Source organism: Crotalus tigris, unplaced genomic scaffold (genome assembly GCF_016545835.1).
Source record: "Crotalus tigris isolate CLP2741 ecotype Arizona unplaced genomic scaffold, ASM1654583v1 scf7180000018413.2111637, whole genome shotgun sequence".
Classification (NCBI taxonomy): Eukaryota; Metazoa; Chordata; class Lepidosauria; order Squamata; family Viperidae; genus Crotalus; species Crotalus tigris.
Genome location: NW_024096990.1, coordinates 67,369 through 86,566, shown reverse-complemented (window position 1 = coordinate 86,566; position 19,198 = coordinate 67,369). Strand labels below are relative to the sequence as shown.

Sequence of the window (19,198 nt, the reverse complement as noted above, 5' to 3'; positions counted from 1 at the left end):
CACCCAAACGAAACATATCATATGGTGGCTTAATGCAATAGTGCAGTGTATGCATTCAGAGGATTGCTAAATGCCCATGGCTGTCATCTAGAGATGCCAGAATGACACCAATTTGTTCTTTGTGCAGGGGAGATACAGTACTCTACAATCATAGCATGACTCAAAGCAAGCAATAGTTAAGAGTTCATTCTGGTCTAAACTTGTGGAAGTTGTTTGGACTGGAACTTGGAACTTGTTATGACCTCCCAATTCATAACTTTCTTCATGGTGTTATGGACCCAAATTCTATCACTCGACATTTCGAGATGGTATTTTGACCAACCATAAAGATGTTGGAATCTGGTGGATTAGAGAGACATTCTGGCTGGATTCACACAGCCTCTTTAACCTGATATTCTAGATAAGAAAGTGTAGTTGCATTCGCCTAATATGCGTGTGATATCGAGCAAAACCAAAGGATGGTTTAATGTAACACCTGATTTATTTATTTACAAGTATTTGAACTATGTCTCTTACTAGACTCTAGGTCAGTGGTGGTGAACCTATGGCACGGGTGCCAGAGGCGGCACTTGGAGCCCTCTCTGGGGGCACACGTGCCGTTGCCCCAGCCTTGCCACCCCCTGTGACCCCCTCACCAGCAGCCCCCTGAAGGAGAGTCGCCCCCGAGTGTGGCCCACGCGGAGCAGTGCAGCCAAGGACATGGCAGCCAGGCAGCGTAGACAAGACTCTGCCCTCACACCCCATTGTGCCCAGTTGATGCTGCGGGGCGCGGCAGAGGGCATGACCATCATAGCGCTGCTGGGCTGCCTGGGCGATCTGCGATGGGCATTGGAGGCGATGAGTGGCCCTGCGGGCAGGTGGGGTGGAGGATAGGGCGGACGGGGGCGGAGCAAGGGGTGGAATGGGGCGGGACCAGTTTTTGGGCACTCGGTCTCTAAAAGGTTCGCCATCACTGCTCTAGGTCACTGTGGTTCGGTAAAGGACACCAAACTGATGGTTAAGGCGGCACGTAGCTTCTTGAGACAAGCTGAATCACAAATGACTCAGCATCAACCGTTTTAACCCAGTTGAGTGGTGATGTCTGAACCTCAGCCTCCTCCCATTAACATTTCAAGCAGCTAGTTAAAGTTAGGTGCTGTCCGACTAAAATTGGCTGACTTATTCCTTAAAAACCTTCCAGGAGTTATTTTGGAGAAGACCTTGAACCTCAGTAATGCAGTTGAAGGGGCCAACATTTACAAGATTTCTTGTTAGCTTGTTGGTTGAATTGTTAAATGTGTTGCAATTTAACTGTCTGCTGTCTGACAATACGGTGTCCTGTGGTCTAACTGAACATAAAGGTTGACTCAGCCTTCCATCCTCCCGAGGTTGGTAAAATGAGGACCCAGACTGTCGGGGTGGGGGCTGCTTGGTGCTCTCTGAGCTTGCTTCTTTTCTTGCCGACGTTTCATTACCCAAACTAGGTAACATCATCAGTGCTGGTAAGGAGTCAGTTTATAGTTTGGGGGCTTGACCTGTCGGTGTTGGTGGGGGTGGTCTTAGATATTCTTCAGTTGGGCTGTTCACTGTTAGCTGTGGGGCAGTTTCTTGATTGGGGTGTTGTTTACTTGATGGTTGATCTGATGTTAACCTTGAAGTTAATCTAGGCCAGGGGTAGGCAACCTCGGCTCTTTTATGACTCATGGACTTCAACTCCCAGAATTCCTGAGTCAGCTATGCTGAGGGGAAAGGGAGAGGTTTCCAAGCTGAGCCATGCTGACTCAGGAATTCTGGGAGTTGAAGTCCATGAGTCATAAAAGAGCCGAGGTTGCCTACCCCTGATTCTAGGTTGATCTGGGTGCTGAGTGTTTTTTCCTTTTTGGGCTGGGTGATTGTCTCTTTTGCATAGTCTATAGATGTTGTTAATATCTATGTATCTATTGATGGCTGAATTCTAGAAATTCCTTGGCGTTTTTGGACTTGGCCTCGTTTAGGATTGTCACATTTTCCCAACTGAAACGGTGGCGAAATCTGTCTACATGTTGTGAAATGGAAGCATTTTCATCATGTCTTCTGACTGCTAGCTGGTGTTCATGGGTGCGTTCTGACAGTCTTCTGCCTGTTTGTCCTACATAGTATGTTGTGGATGACTCCTGTTTTTTGTTTCCTTCTGGGGCTGTTGTGTCTTTTGATCTGCCTAGGATGTTTTGAAGGTCTTGCATTGGCTTGTGTGTTACGCTGATTGATTGTCGGTGGGGGGATATGCTGAAATTGCAAGAGAGTGTTGTAAAAGCACTACGGGGGTGGTATATATCAGTCCAAGTGCTATTGCTACAATAAAATATATACTCATTCAAAGAAAGGCAGAGAATGGAAGAGACGAGGATGGAGCATACGTAGAGTTTCATCCAAATCGAGATAGCTCTTTTGAGGGGGTATTTTTTTAAAAAAGGAACAAAGTAAATGTGGTATTGAATTTGGATTATCCAATGAACGCCGAAGAATCAGGAAACACCACCCTTCTGCTTAACCCTTCTGAAGGAGGGGCAATCCAACCCTCCTCCTTAGCTTGGCCATATTTCAGGAGTTTCTTTGTCACATCAAGTTCACCAACTGCTGGTAAGATAATACAAAGGGGTGGCTCGCCAGATCACTTTCCGTAGCTTCTTCGTTTAAGCAACCTGAAATGCATCGCTCAGGTTTTAAGTCTTTGGATGTCTTTTCTTAGAGGTTGTTTGGATGTACTTGATCCTGCGTTGGATAACGAAGTGTGGGTAAATGGGGATGAAGGAGGTTAGGGGTGGTTTGTCTCCAGCAGGAAAGTAATAAGGCCAGTTTTGAAAACTTCTTTCTCTTTGCTCTTTATGGATAGATCACGGGTCTCCAAACTTGGACACTTTTAAGTCTTCTGGACTTCAACTCTCAGAATTAGTAGTAACTGTGACAGGGATCTCGGAGTCATAGTGGATAATCACTTAACTATGAGACAGCCGTGTGCTGCAGCTGCCAAAAAAGCCAACACAGTTCTGGGCTGCATTAACAGAGGGATAGAATCAAGATCACCCGAAGTGTTAATACCACTTTACAATGCCTTGGTAAGGCCACACTTGAATACTGCATCCAGTTTTGGTCACCACGATGTAAAAAAGACGTTGAGACTCTAGAAAGAGTACAGAGACTGGAGGCTAAAGCATATAAGGAACGGTTGCTGGAATTGGGTATGTCAAGTTTAACGAAGAGAAGGACGAGGGGGGACAGGATAGCAGTGTCCCAATATCTCAGGGGCTGCCACAAAAAAGAGGGAGTCAAGCTATTCTCCAAAGCGCCGGAAGGCAGGACAAGAAGCAACGGATGGAAACTCATCAAGGAGAGAAGCAACCTAGAATTAAGGAGAAACTTCCTGACAGTTAGAACAATTAACCAGTGGAACAACCTGCCTCCAGAAGCAGTGAATGCTCCAACACTGGAAGTTTTTAAGAAGAGACTGGACAGCCATTTGTCCGAAATGGTATAGGGTATCCTGCCTGAGCAGGGGGTTGGACTAGATGACCTCCAAGATCCCTTCCAACTTTTTATTATTATTATTATTACTACTACTACTACTACTATTATTGTTGTTTTGTTGTTGTTGTTGTTGTTGTTATTATTATTATTATTATTATTATTATTATTATTATTTTGGGATTTGAAGTCCAGAAGTATTAAAGTCTGGAGACTCTTGATATAGATCCTACTGTCAAGGTTCTGGGGCAGAATATGGACCTATCCAGTGGAAACTCAATTCTGAAACCAATTGTGGACAAATTCCTTGGTCTCTGAAGCACATTATATAATTTCCTATTTTCCCCTTCTCTGATAGAGTTGCTGTGATGGATAAAGGGTCCATTACAATCTTCATTTTTTGTCTTGGGATGGGTAAGTGCAAATCACTGCTCTCTGTTGTTGAGTGTCTGTAACACACACATGAAACCTCCCTGCCTAAGTGTCGTTCGGTATTTGAAATAATATCAGTATATATTGTTTTAAACTAAAGTTGTCTGGATGATTTATAAAACCAAAACAAAGATGAAGTCTTCAAGTTAGGCTTGTAGTCTAGTGATGTCATGATATGGAAGAGATTTTCTGGTGCCTCCTTCCATTTGAAAGGTTGCTGCAACCAACCAATCCTTCTTAAACAGGGTTGAGTGGGACCTTGGAGGTCTTCTAGTCCAAGCCCTGCAAGGTGCCCCATATATAAAAAGCAGTGTTTTCTGTTATCAGCCTCAACATAAGATCACAGGAAACAAAATTCATATTAGTCAAATCAATTCTTTGCTGGTTTATGGAGTAATGTAATGGGCAAATCAGAAAAAAAATGATTAAGTCAATGGTTAAAAGCAAAGCATCAAGCATATTGCAATGGAGTGCAATTGAGAACAACTGAGAACAAGGGGAAAAACTAGGAGATTAACGAATAAAAATTGGAATGTTTTAAAATGAAATTTTCATTCAGAGGACAAAGCATAGAGCAGATCCAAGACATGATAAATTAGTGCAATCAAGGGAAGCAGTGAAGAATATTAAAAAGGAAACAAAATCAGCTTGGGGAAAATAATTAATGGCTAGATAATTAATGGTCTCCCAGCAATAACAATGCTTCTTGTCATTTCGATAAACCACAAGCATAGGAGGCATCCTTATCAGTTTGTTTAACTCACTTTTCAAGGGAAATTACTGTGTCAACCAAACCAAATTGTTTTTTCCTCAAAGAATGAGAAAATGACATCCCAAAACAGTGTTTCTCAACCTTGGCAAGTTTAAGAGGTGTGGACTTCAACTCCCAGAATTCCCCAGCCAGCTGTGCCATCTTAAACTTGCCAAGATTGAGAGACACTGTTTTACAAAGCTCTGTAGTTATATCTGGATAGACCTCCTGAGAAAGCCTGCACGTCAACACAATCAGCTTATTTATTTCTGTGTATTTCTTTATAAGATTTATTTGCTGCCCATCTCTTAACCAACGACTCTGGAGAGGCTAGATCAGTGATGGCGAACCTTTTAGAGACTGAATGCCCAAACTGCAACCCAAAACCCACTTATGTATCGTCGGGTGCCGGGTGGGTATGGCCCATTGGGTGGGTGTGGCCCATTGGGTGGGTGTGGCCCATTGGGTGGGCGTGACTGCATTAGTAATGGCAGACTGGGTGGGACTAAAAAATTCAATCAATCAATTCCAACTTTGCAAGATCTTTTTTTTCCCGCGAGAAGTTGAAATTGACTGATTGAACCTTTTTTTTTTTGCACATGGCGGCAGAGGCCTAAAGCGAAAAGGTTTTATAAAACCCAGCTGAAGGCCTAGGACTGGGGCGACAGCGCGTGTGCCCACAGAGAGGGCTCTGAGTGCCGCCTCTGGAACCCGTGCCATAGGTTCGCCACCACGGGGCTAGATGGACAATTTAGCGACATGTCCTACAAATTTTTATCACCCTTTCAGGATGGCTGTTACAGTCTTCCAGATTGGTGTGGTTGGAAAATATGGGGAACATTCATTCTTAAAATCCTGAGCCAGGTTTGGAAAGACGGGATTACGCAGGGCAGATGAAAAAGTGAGCCAGGAATTCTTGCAAGTCCAGTCCCGCCATATCTGGAGAATGTCGCTTTGGAAAGATTATGAAATTACATTGTTTGGTGGCGTGTCTTTTTCTTTCAGCCAATAGCCTGGAGTGCCACAAGTGCTTAACAAATGAAGGGAACTGCTCTAAGGCCCCAGTTGAAGTTTGTAAGCCCAACCAAAACTCCTGCTTCTCCATGATCAAGAAGTACCATGGATGTAAGTCTTGTAATTCAAAGGGTTATTTATCATCATGTGGAAGACAGTAATAAAGTGACTTTTGCCCCATTCTACAACATTTCTTGCCACAGTCGTTAATGCGAATCACCGCAGCTGTTAAGTTAATAATGGGGCAAAAGTCACTTTATCACTGTCTTGCTTAACAATGGAAATATTGGGCTCAAGGGACTATCTAGTCTAGGGCTTTTCAACCAGTGGTATGGGTACCACCTGTGGTACATTGGCACCTGGCAGGTGGTACGCGACCATCCTAGAAAAGTGGTAGTGGGGGAGGGGAATGAACTGAACCGGTGGCAGCATCACACAAGCCTGAGTGAGAGATGGTTGGAGCTGCAGGGCTGTCAGGGCTCAGCAGAAGCGCCAGGATCAGCGCTTCCTCGGGGTTGTCAGGGCTCAGTGGAAGTGCCAGGATCAGCGCCAGGCTCCAGCTGAAGCTCGGCGCTGATCCTGGTGCTTTCACTGAGCCCAGAAGAAGCGCCGATCAGCTGGAATGTTGCAGCCTCTCCAGGGTCTTGTGATTTACATTCAGATGCTTGGCAACTGATTCATATTTATGACGGTCATAGTGTCCCAGGGTCATGTGAAGTGACCAAAACCTGCTGCAACCACCCAGCAGATGGGGGAATAAAAACCAAACAACCCCCCCATCCCACCCCCGCTGCTAATCCTCAACAGAAATGCTCACAACAATGAAAACCTCGGACAGGAGGAAGAGCGCCGCCGGGCGTGCAGGCAGCTGTCTTGCTCGGCTGTGGCTTGGGGGTCACTTTTTTCAGTGCCACTGTAACTTCAAACAGTCACTAAGCGAACTGTTATAAGTCGAGGACTACCTGTACTTTATCACTTTTTTCCTTTTTTTTTGGTCATCATGTTTTTGACCCCTTGCTAGGCGACTGGTGGTACTCGGATATTGCCATATCCTAAAAGTGGTACAATGGGTGAAAAAGTTGAAAAGCCCTGACCTATACGACACAATAAGTCACCTCATAGATTGCAACCAACTGTGCGGGATAATTGTGCCGCTCCCCAAAAGAGTCTTCAGAGAATACTTCCACATGATGATAAGTAACCTCATAATTTATTATTTTCTCGGTAGTGAACGCAGATACAGCCAAGCAGGGCTGTGGCTCCTCAAATGCTTGCCGGCGGTACCCGGCGGGAACCGAGGGCTCCTTGTTCCGAACAATGTGGTGTTGCTCTTCAAATCTTTGCCAACCTGTGACTTTGCAAGGTACGTAAAAGGAGCAAGCCACAAAAGTGTGTCCGGATCCCAGAATGCAACACTTCCTGAGGAAGTCTAGGTGGCTTGTGGAATTGTGACTATGTAGTGCAATGATTTGTGGACCGTGAGACGTACAATAGTTACTTGAACATGTCAACTTTGCTGCCAGTGAAATAATGCAAATTCAGTCCAAGATGCTATAGGCCAGGGGTCCTCAACCGTGGCAACTTTAAGACCTGTGGACTTCAACTCCCAGAATTCCTCAGCCAGCAAAGCTTAATCTGTAGCAGGGGTCCCCAAAGCTTAATCTGTAGTAGGGGTGTCCAACCTTGCCAATTTAAGATTTGTGGACTTCAACTGGCTGAGGAATTCTGGGAGTTGAAGTCCACAAATCTTAAATTGGCAAAGTTGGGCACCCCTGCTACAAATTAAGCTTTGTATGACAACACAAACCACTAAACCAAAAGGGAATAAAACGGGAGCAACATGCTCAAGACCTGCTTACCAACAAAGCTGGCTGAGGAATTCTGGGAGTTGAAGTCCACAAGTCTTAAAGTTGCCAAGGTTGAGGACCCCTGCTATAGGTGTTATTTGCTATCCCTTTTGCACAGGGATTTTTTTTTTTTTTACTATACCATGTGGAGCTAATTTGTGGGTCTTCTATCCCTTTCTCTTACTTTTCATGCATTCTGAAAGGATCAGGAAAACTTTAAATATTTGCAGATTCATTTTTGGGGTAGGCTTCAGTACGTTTGCCCATATGTGTGTGTGTTTGGATTGCTCCCCATTATGGAAATTGATGAGTGAATTGAGTGAGTTTTCTCCTTACCTATCATTTTAAACAGTCAACCGAGATGGATTGCACAACGGGCTGGTGTGTCAAAGTTGCATTGGGAACAAAGACGAATGTGGTTTTACGGCCCCTTCGCAGCAATGCTACGGGAGTGCAGATCGATGCGTGCAAATTTCCCAACGTTTCCTTCCAGGTACCAGTGGGTGTCGATGTGAGATAACGTGGCAGGGCTGTGTGACAAAATGCACAACTTCTCTGTTCCAGTTGGTGGACAGAAGTTTTATTCATGGTTTCTGTCGCTTGGAATTTTCTATCATAGTGAAAAATAGCTACTTTCCTATTGAAGAAAGAAAATAAGAGAATTAAAAAAACTCTCCCCTTAAGGTGCAGCTATCTGTTGTGTAAATGTGGCTCATGAGCAGTTCAAGATCAATTCAACTCAACCCCTTAGCCCAGTGGTTCTCAACCTGTGGGTCGGGACCCCATTTGGGGTCGAACAACCATTTCACAGGGGTCGCCAAACAAGGCTGTCCACCATTTCCCCCCCCTTTTCTTTGGCCACGCCCCTGGCACCCAGTGATGTATAAGTGGTTGGGGGTCACCACAACATGGGGAACTGTATTATGGGGTCGCGGCATTAGAAAGGTTGAGAACCACTGCCTTAGCCATACTGAAAAAAAAAAGTAGTACAAATTTTGCAGAAAGCTTTTAATTAAAAGTAAAAGAACTCAAGATTTTATTTTATTTAACTGGATAACCTGTGAATTTGCTTCTGAACTTGTATGTGTGTGTTTGGATGTATGTGTGTGTGTAAGTAAATTCACAGGTTGGCCAGTTAAATATATATAATAGAAGAGTATATGGCATTATTTTTAGTTGAATGGTTATGGAAATCTTCCCAAATTAAAGCAGACTTCTTGCATCATAGTACTCTGGGAACTAGTAGGGAGGTGCCATCTTCACCCGCATTTTCTCACACAGTTTTCTTGGGCTCTTCTGGAATGCAGCCCCTCCCTCCTGGGAATCCAGACTACATTCCATCACACTGTAAGATGAATGATTGAGGGAATTAGGTATGTGTAGTCTGCTGAAAAGAAGGACTACGGGGTGACATGATAATACTTTTGCAGTACTTGAGGGGCTGCCACAGAGAACATGTGTGTGTGTGTGTGTGTGTGTATATGTATTCTCCAAAGCGGTAATGGGAGAAGAAGTAATGGGTGGAAACTTATCAGAAAAGATCCAATCTAGAAATAAAGAGAAATTTCCTGACAGTGAGAACAATTAATCGGTGGAATGGGTAATCTCTAGAAGTTGTGAGTGCTCCATCACTGGAGGTTTTCAAGATGAGACTGGATAGCCATTCCTCCAGAATGATGTAAGGCAAGGGTAGGCAACCTCGGCTCTTTTATGATTCATGGACTTCAACCCCCAGAATTCCTGAGTCAGCTATGCTGAGGGGAAAGGGAGAGGTTTCCAAGCTGAGCCATGCTGACTCAGGAATTCTGGGAGTTGAAGTCCATGAGTCATAAAAGAGTCGAGGTTGCCTACCCCTGGTGTAAGGTCACCTGTCGGAGCAGGGACTTGAACCCGAAGACCTATAAGATGCCTTCCAATCGTCTTATTCTGTCTTCTACAAGTATTGCTAAAGCACTTTGAACAGATTATGATAGACTATGATCCTGGTACCTAAGAATTACTGGATGACTGTCCTCTTCAGGAGAAGAACTAGAACCCATCATAAAGGGATGTGGAAATAACTCCTTCCAAGATCTGCAGGTGCTCTACCAGATTGGAAAAGACTTTGCTTTCCTTGACCAAAAAGTTTGTGGCCAACCCAACTGCAATAATAGAAGTTTTCCAGGTAAGTCCAACAAAGTCATTGTACTTCTTTTTTTCATCCTATTCTGTCATATTGTCAAGTGCCCTGAATCCTTTGAAGTGGAGTGATATAGAAATAGAGGCATGAATAAATGTAACTATAAAGAGCTACATCCAAACCCTATCCAGTTCACCACTAGATGACAGTAAAGAGGTATGGAAATATAATTGATTACTGTAATAATGTGTTTCTCAATCTGGGCAACTTGAAGATCTGTGGACTTCAACTCCCAGAATTCCATGCTAGCTAGGGCATTCTGGGAGTTGAAGCCCATACATCTTTAAGTTGCTCAGGTTGAGAAACATTGACTTAATCTACTCTGCCCGGAATCTTTACTAAAGTCAGATGGAGTAACAATTGCACAATCTCAGCAATGATCCGTTTATTTATAGAGAATACCTTTTTGGAAACTGTGCCTTTGTTTTAAATAAAAAAGGATTATAACAAGACATAATAATCATAAAACAAGCAGAGTTGCTGAAAGGGAAGACAAAAATGAGTATCTTTATATATATATAGCTATACCATTCTCTCTTTATTCTTTGTTAGCAAAACCTAAAAACCTAAATATATATATATATATATATATATATATATATATATATATATATATATATATATATATATATGTAGGTCTTTGGTTGTTCGGGTTTTCTCCCCGTAAAATTGGAAGTGTCTTGGACACTTCCAATTTTACGTGGGAGAAAACCGAACAACAAAGACCTACATACAAATACCCGCGAAAACCTCAGAAAACAAATATATATATATATACACACACACACACACCACACACACACAACACACACACACAACATTATATATATAATATATATATATATATATATATAACACATATATAGTCAATTACCAATAAAACATGAACACCAGGAATATAATAAACTATAAAAGTCTAATACCATCACCGATCACCAAGCTTTCGTCAGATACTTCTGACATCGTCAGGGTTAATGCTGGTCTGTGGGAGAGTGCCTTTATAGGTGAGCCATCATTTGCACACGGCTCTTAGATCTTGTCATAGGTCCTAATTGATTTAACTGCTTTTTAATTATGGCTTCCATACTGATGACTCTTTTCTTGCTTTTACTGCTTGTGGGAGGGAAATGGAAAGCAAGGGATGGGGAGAAAGGCTGAGAGTGTGCCCCCACAGAATGAGGGATGACAATTGGGGAACAAGTAAAGATCAGAAGAAGGAAGAAGGTAGGAGACACGGAGGTGTGAAGAGGGAACAACTTAGAGATACGAATGACCAAAAAAGGGGAGGAAAGAACCTCCCTAATTCAAGACAGTGGGAGGTAGAGGGGAATAATGACACACCCACAAGCAGTAAAAGCAAGAAAAGAGGAGTCATCAGTATGGAAGCCATAATTAAAAAGCAGTTAAATCAATTAGGACCTACGACAAGATCTAAGAGCCATGTGCAAATGATGGCTCACCTATAAAGGCACTCTCCCACAGACCAGCATTAACCCTGACGATGTCAGAAGTATCTGACGAAAGCTTGGTGATCGGTGATGGTATTAAACTTTTATAGTTTATTATATTCCTGGTGTTCATGTTTTATTGGTAATTGACTATGGATTCACCCAGGAATCACATTTTTATTTTCACTATTCTTATTAATATATTATATATATATATATATATGCTGTGTCATTGTTAAATAATTTTTTTAATGAAAATAAATAAAAATAGAGGCAGATAAATAGCTCAAGTTCACACAGATTAAGCAAATGCCAGTTTTGGGCAACAATATTGTAAATCACCTTGTCAGGACCATGGGATGGCCAGAAATGTGGGCGGTATCCAAAATGAGGTCACATGACTGCAGGGACGTGACCTGGTCCATTGAAACAATTACAGTGAGAAAAATTAACCAGTGGAATGACTTGCCTCCAGAAGTTGTGGGTGCTCAAACACTGGAGGTTTTTAAGAAGAGACTGGATAGCCCTTTATCTGGAATGGTGTAGGATCTCCTGCTTGAGCAGGGGGTTGGACTAGATGACCTCCAAGGTCCCTTCCAACTCTGTTATTCTGAAACTCAGGAACCGTGTTATAAGTACCTTTTGGAGGGGGGATTGTCGAAACTTTGAATGGTTGCTAATCAGTTGTAAGTCGAGGATTCCTTAGACCAGGGGTGTCATTGAGGGCCGCATCAGCATTGTGATTGCCCTCAGGGGCCCGGGTGGGTGTGGCCAGGGTGGGTGTGGCCTACTGGGTGGGCGTGGATGGAGTGGGTGTGGCCTACTGGGTGGGCATGGCCAGCTCTACATCGTTCGCGTCAAGGGCACCTGTGGGGGCCTGGGCAGGAGTGGGACAGATCTGAGGGTCTCTGGCAGAAGGGGGTGGGATTGGGGCAAGCGCCAAGGCATGGTCCACTGGAGGAGCCTCACTGCCTTCTGAAACCCCTCCGCCGGAGCCCATCAAGCCAGATAGGTGAAGTACGCGAGGGCCATTTGCTGGCCACTTCCAGGCGATGGTGCATTTCTTCATTCCTCACAAAGGGTGACACCTCTCCAGCATGCACCCAGGGAACGGGGCTGACGCAGCAGGGGCTGGTTCCTCGCTGTTTGTAGACGGCCTTGTGGAGCTAAGACTGAATGCGTTTCAGCATAGATGGCCACCACAAAATTCTACATTGGCTCCCGGCCGGCCTGGGCCAGGGCCAAGGCAGCAGGGGCTGTTCCCTCACTGTTTCCAGGATGGCTTCGCGGGCCACATGAAACCACTTTGCAGGCCGCGTCCGGCCCCCGGCCCTTGTGTTTGCCATGTCTGCCTTAGACTGAAAAGCAGTCACTGCATCAGTTTTAAGAACATTTTCCTAGAAAGCAAATTCATGGTTTTGGTTTTGTGTTATTTTATTTGTCTATAGGCATTCTTTTGCGGCCCTTTTATGTGATTGTTTTTTCTGTATTTGTACATTTTAGTTTATAATCCACCTAAAGTTATTTGGAAAAAAAAATGTGGGAACGAATTGAACGCAAACAACAAAGAGCAGTTTTCCTCTCGGCTCAGCAATTAGCTTACCATAAATAAAATCTCTGCAACTGTTTAACTGCCTTAACTTCCTCACTTCTTCCATTTCATCTGCTTCCCTTCAGGCCTTCTGGTGTCCACTTATCATTGGCAGAAACCGTGATCAGCGCCTTTATTTTTTTCCCTGCCTGCAGAGATCCTCGCTGGACAGCCCAACGGGCTACAGTGTTATACCTGTCGGGATTCAGGCCTTGGAGAGAGCCCCTGCCACAAAGGGCAGATCTTGAGGTGCCCTGGAGCCATGAACCGGTGTGTGCGCATCATAAAAGGAGGTAAAGAGAAGGCTTAAAATTGAGCTGATACGAAAGACAGAGAAAGAGAGGTGAAAAAAAATCTCTATACAGGTAGTGCTCAACTTAAGGCCATGATTGTTTAAGGATTATCAACCTTGAGTCAACCTTGAGCCGGTGAGATTTGAACCACTGACCTGCTGAACACAGTCAGCTAAAGTGGCCTGCAGTACTGCACTCTAACTGCTGCGCCACCTCGGCTCTATGTGTCTTGGCGACGTTTCGACGAAGTCCCATTCGTCATCTTCAGGCTGGTGCTTTCAGCTTCGTGCCTCGAGCAGCAGTGTGTGGTCTTGGCTGTTTCTTCCTTTTAACTGCCAGTGGAGGTATGAACTGATTGGGTGGGAGCTTGGCTGTGTTCTGATTGGGTGGAGGTGTGTTCTGATTGGTTAGGGGCTTGGCTGTGCTCTGATTGGCTGGGGGGTTGGCTGTGCTCTGATTGGCTGGGGGGTTGGCTGTGCTCTGATTGGCTGGGGGAGTGTTCTGTTTGGTTGTGCTCAGGTTAGTCTGAGTTGCAGAGGGATTCAAGATTTTGGGCTGCCCTGCCATTCCTTGGCTTCGCGTTCGTGGTCGTGCTTCCTCTTCATGGAGGGTGTCAGTTTGCTTCATGTATGGATTGGGGGGGTTTAAAGTGGCTAATGATGCAGCTGTGGTCTGGCTTCTGGTTTGTGGTCGTGCCTCATAGTCAGTGTGGCTTTGGGTTTGTTTTTTGCGTGGATGTTTGGTGGTGACCTCCTGTGTGGTTTTTGTGAGTGTGGGTCTGGTATCATTTTTTGTGTTAGGGAGTCGTTTGTCAATGAGGGCGGGTTTCCAAATGGCTGGTAGGCGGGAGGTATCATCTCGCTTGTTCATGCTGTGTGGGCGTTTTTCTATCTCGATGGCTTCTCTGATTATTCTGTTATTAAAATGTTCACTTTTGGCAATGGTTCTGGTATTTTTAAAGTCAATTTCATGTCCTGTAGCTTTAAGGTGTTGGACCAGGGAAGATGTTGGTTCCTCTTTTTTGACTGAGTTCTTATGTTCTTCAATGCGTGCACTTATTCTTCTGTTGGTTTGTCCGATGTATGTGGTGGGACAAGTGGTGCATGGGATTTCGTATACTCCTTGATTTTCTAATTCAATTTTATCTTTGGGGTTTCTAAGGATGGTGGATATTTTTCTGTTTGTGCAGAATGCTGTTTTGATGTTGTGTTTATGGAGGATCTTACTGATTCTGTCTGTGATGCCTTTTATGTATGGGAGGATGGCTTTGCCGTTTTCTTGTTCTTTGTCTTGGATTTTAGTGGGGGTTTCTTTTTGGATTAGGTTTGTAATCTTATTTCTATGGAATCCATTGGATGTTAGTACATTGGTGAGAGTGTGTAGTTCGGGTTTTAGGTGTTGTTCGTCAGCTAAGCGTTTTGTTCTGGAGATGAGTGTCTTGGCTACAGAGTTGATCTGTGCTGGGTGGTGGTGTGAGAGAGCGTGCAGATAGCGGTTTGTGTGTGTTTTCTTCTGGTAGATGGTGTGTCCTAGGGAGCCATTGGATTTCTTGTAGACTAAGACATCCAGGAAGGGAAGTTGGTTGTTAGTTTCTGTTTCCATGGTGAACTGTATTTTGGGGTGTAGGCTGTTGAGGTGTGTGAGGAAGTTGTCCAGTTTTTCTTTCCCATGTGGCCAGATTATGAAGGTGTCGTCTACGTATCTGAGCCAGAGTTTGGGTTTGTGATCAGATTTTTCTAGAGCTTGGGTTCAAAGTGTTCCATGTAGAGGTTGGCAATGACAGGTGAGAGGGGTGATCCCATGGGTGCTCCTTCTGTTTGTTTGTATTTTTGTCCATTATAGATGAAGTATGTGTTGGATAGGCAGTGGTTGGTCAGATCTAAGATGTGTTTGGAATCAGAACACAGCCAAGCTCCCACCCAATCAGTTCATACCCCACTGGCAGTTAAAAGGAAGAAACAGCCAAGACCACACACTGCTGCTCGAGGCACGAAGCTGAAAGCACCAGCCTGAAGATGACGAATGGGAGTTCGTCGAAACGTCGCCAAGACACTTCCAATTTTACGTGGGAGAAAACCCGAACAACCAAAGACCTACATACAAATACCCGCGAAAACCTCAGAAAACATCTATATATATATATATATATATATATATATATATATATATATAAAACTATGTTTAACATAGTTGCAGTGTCCCCTTATCTACCCCATCCATCCATCCAGCCACTACATACATACATACATACATCTATATATCTATATATAGATATCCATCTATACATCCACATATTCCTCCATCCATTCATCCAGCCAATCCATCCATCCATCTACCCCATCTATATATACTTCCCTCCAGCTATTCCTCCATCCATCCATCCATCCATCCATCCATCCAATCATCCCATCCATCTGTAAATCCATATATTCCTCCAGCCTTTCATCCAGCCACTTCATCCATCCATCCATCTTCCATCCATCCATCCATCCATCCATCCATCCATCCATCATATCAACCCATCCATCTATACATCCATCTATTCCTCCAGCCACTCCATCCATCCATCCATCCCTCCATCCCTCCATCCATCCATCCCTCCATCCCTCCATCCATCCATCCATCCATCTATCCCCAGATACCAGACAGGCACAATCCTCCCTGTTAAAATAATGCAGCAAAATGGCTTCACCTCTCAGGAGAATCTCCCTGTCCCATTACTGTGTGACTTGTAGTTTAATGCTTCTCTTCCCACCTAACCTGGTTGACTCAATTTTCTTGAGATTCTTCTTCCTCCGTTTCTGTAGTGGTTATAATTTTTACAGGAATGCGTTGTTAGCCCGCCACTCAACTCTCCTCCTTTCTCATACGGGTTTAGGACTGGCAATGGTGGAGTCAATACTGGAGATCCCTTGCTGCCCAATATGCTAGATAGCATGAGAGAGAAGAAGAGACTGGACAGCCATTTGTCCTAAATGGTATAGGGTTTCCTGCCTGAGCAGGGGGTTGGACTAGATGACCTCCAAGGTCCCTTCCAACTTTATTATTATGGATCATCGCACAGTCAGCCAGATGTTCAGACTGGATTTGGCATTTTGTCTAATTATTATTATTATTATTATTATTATTATTATTATTATTATTATTATTATTATTATTATTATTATTATTAATGTCAATGCTAAATGCTTCCCAGCTCTGGCCTCCATCTCCTGCAAAAGCCCACACAATGTTTTTTTTTTTTTTTTTTAAAAAAACAAAACCAGGGAAATCTTCTGATGCAATTTAAACTTTTTTCTTGTTGGGGATGCGTCACTGGGCACAAAACTTTAACGGCCTTATTTAACTGTTTAGGTTCTCTAGGTTCTTCAATCAGAAAATTACGTTTAAAAAAAGGAATTGCCACATACCCTTTTGTTATTGTTTTCCAGAAAATAAAACCACAGCGGTGACTGTCCAAAAGGGCTGCGCCACGGAATCCATGTGCAGGAGAGACACCGATATATATTTTAGACTGAAGAGAGAAAATTCTCACGCTGAATGTTGTAAAAGCAATCTTTGTAACAAAGCCCACCGTCCTACCAGCCCGGAACTGGTGATCCTTCTTAGTTCATGGTGGGTGGTGTTCAAAGTCTATCAATAACCACCCCAGGTTCCTCTGGGGCATAGAAATACATTTGGGACATTTTGGTGGTGATTCTTTTTTTGGGGGGGGGGGGGCTCTGCCACTCAAATGTAAAATCTTTGTTGCTTTTCTAAAAATGTGGTTTTTCTTTTTCCCAATTTGCCCACTGAGAAGATGAGGTCTCATTTGAGTTGACCTCATTTTTAGGTGAAACACAGATATGTAGTTTTCTAGGCCACTGTACAGAAGATACTGTCTTTCTCCAAAATGCTTTCTCAGACTTTCCAATTGAAATGGAAACCTTGGTGTTCTCCCTCCAAATACTAACCAGATATTGACTGTTGGAAGTAAAACTAGAGAGTGTTAAAACTAGTAGAAAAATGAAATTCCCTCACAGGTAAAAGGAGAGGATTTTGATCACATGTTTGCAGCCACCATCTTGACTTTTCTGACCCCCCCCCCCGTGGATGCCTCTGCTACTATTTATTTTTTTGCCCTTGATCTATAGCAGACATGTCAAACACAAGGCCCGGGGGCCGGATGCGGCCTGTGAAGTGGTTTCATGTGGCCCGCGAAGCCATCCTGGAAACACTGAGGGAACGGCCCCCGCTGCCTTGGCCCTGGCTGTGTTTCTTGCCTGTTTTTCTCCCTCCCTCATCTCAAATATTTTCCCATCACTCTGTACTTAGGAAGGAAGAAAGGAAAGAAGGGGAGGGAGGGTCTCAGGGAACTCCTGCCTTAGTCCTGCCCTGCTGCCCTTTTACCATCCCCTTGCCCCTTCCCCCTGGCCTATCCTGGGGTCTCCCGTCCTATTGATAAGGAAGCTTTGGATACAAAGCTGGGTCTTCTCCCATGGAGAGGGAATGGGCCTTCCTCTGTCTTTGCCCTCGTACCCATCATGAGCAACCTGGCTAAGGAGAGCAAGCACAGCAGCAGCAGCCTTGAGGAGGAGGTAAGTGCAGCTGGGTGCCCCCTTGGGGAAGTGGGGCTGGGCTTGGTGCCATGGGTGCTCGAGGGCCAGGCTGGGCATTTGATCTCTGTTGCCCAGGGCTCCAGGCAGCCCGCATCACCATCCAGCCGCCCACATGGCCTGAGAGGAACGGTGAGGCTCCTCCAGTGGACCATGCCTTGGCACTTGCCCTGGTCCCACCCCCTTCTGCCAGAGACCCTCAGATCTGTCCCACTCCTGCCCAGGCCCCCACAGGCACTCTTGACGCAGAGCTGGCCATGCCCACCCAATAGGCCACACCCACTCCACACCCACCCTGGCCACACCCACCCAGCCCCCCGAGGGCAACCGCAATGCTGATGCGGCCCTCAATGAAATTGAGTTTGACACCTCTGCTTTATATGTTACCAAAACTGGAACCTTCAACTCAGCAAAACAGTACATTGTAGGGCAACAGTTTTGGAATCAATGTATCTCAAATCAGCCAACTTAAAGAAGGCTCCCCCAAATCTTGGGATTCGCTAGTCCCATTGAACTAAAATTTGACAAAGTTGTGGCCTTTTAAGTGCCATCGCTTTCCCATGCCAGTCTGCTGCCACTCTCAGGCATGGCCAGGCGATTGTCATTTCCAAGGATGCCTGCCAGCTTTCCCTAAGGAAAGACAATGGGGAAGTCGGCAGGAAGTCAAAAGTTGTTCCTGCTTCCACTGCTTTTTTTTGCTTGCCAGCGGTCGTCACCCTTTCTCTATTTACATAAGGAAATTTCTCTGAAACAACGACCCATCGGGTCACAGTGATAAGCTCCAAAACCCAAAATGATGAGTGATGGGTTGTTTTTTTTTTTTTGTAAGCAATTTCTTTTATTGTTCCTCACCTATATATTGCTGGGAAAGATGGAGGGCAATAGAAGAAGGGGGCGACAGAGAAGGAGGTGACTGGATGAAGTCACTGAAGCAGTAAGCGTGAGCCTAAATGGACTCCAGAAGATGGTAGAGGACAGGAAAGGCCTGTAGGAACGTTGTCCATGGGGTCGCGATGGCTTGGACACGACTTTGTAACTAACAACAACAATCTATGGAATCTTGCCAAACTAAAGCAAAGTACTTGCGTAATTAAAGATATACTCTGGAGTATATCTAGGTAGGAGCTTCTTCCTCCCAACCAAGGTATCTAAACTTCTCTTGTTCCTCTGGAATGCAGCCCCTCCCTTCTGGGAATCCAGACCACATTCCACTACATACAGGTTTTCTAGTAATCCACATATATGTGTATGTGTGTGTGTGTGTGTTTGTCCAGCTATATTTTTAGGCATGAATATGCACTGTGTATAGCACACAACTGTCTGTCCGATAACATTAATAGTATCAGTCTATGAAAGATTATAGAATGAGAAATGTGTTTTATCTCACAAGTGGCGAAAGGTCTTTTTCCTTTTCTGTCTCCTGCCACAACTCTCTCAATCCTTGTTTGGGGAACAACTGCAACCAGATGTCCTGGTTCATAAAGAGGCAGGGTAATTACAATAATGAAGGAGGTGCAGCCAACTCAGGGAGGGGCCTTTGATCTGCAGAAGATGAGTAACAACTGGAA

At 44.4% G+C, this 19,198-nt stretch overlaps 1 protein-coding gene across 3 annotated transcripts; it reads left to right on the top strand.

Annotated features, from left to right (window-relative positions):
* The first annotated feature begins 3,655 nt into the window (after nucleotides 1-3,655).
* On the top strand, nucleotides 3,656-19,181 carry LOC120311971 (urokinase plasminogen activator surface receptor-like). 3 transcript variants are annotated; one of them, XM_039352108.1, is made up of 8 exons: nucleotides 3,656-3,894; nucleotides 5,669-5,788; nucleotides 6,906-7,040; nucleotides 7,877-8,017; nucleotides 9,545-9,688; nucleotides 12,898-13,035; nucleotides 16,467-16,650; nucleotides 19,097-19,181. In XM_039352108.1, coding segments are annotated over exons 1-8 (909 nt in total). In that variant the 5' UTR covers nucleotides 3,656-3,848; the 3' UTR covers nucleotides 19,098-19,181. The 3 variants fall into 3 exon arrangements, with proteins under 3 accessions (XP_039208042.1, XP_039208041.1, XP_039208043.1); XM_039352107.1 differs by lacking the exon at nucleotides 19,097-19,181 and having other exon boundaries at nucleotides 16,467-17,018; XM_039352109.1 differs by lacking the exons at nucleotides 16,467-16,650; nucleotides 19,097-19,181 and having other exon boundaries at nucleotides 12,829-12,996.
* Nucleotides 19,182-19,198: the final 17 nt, after the last annotated feature.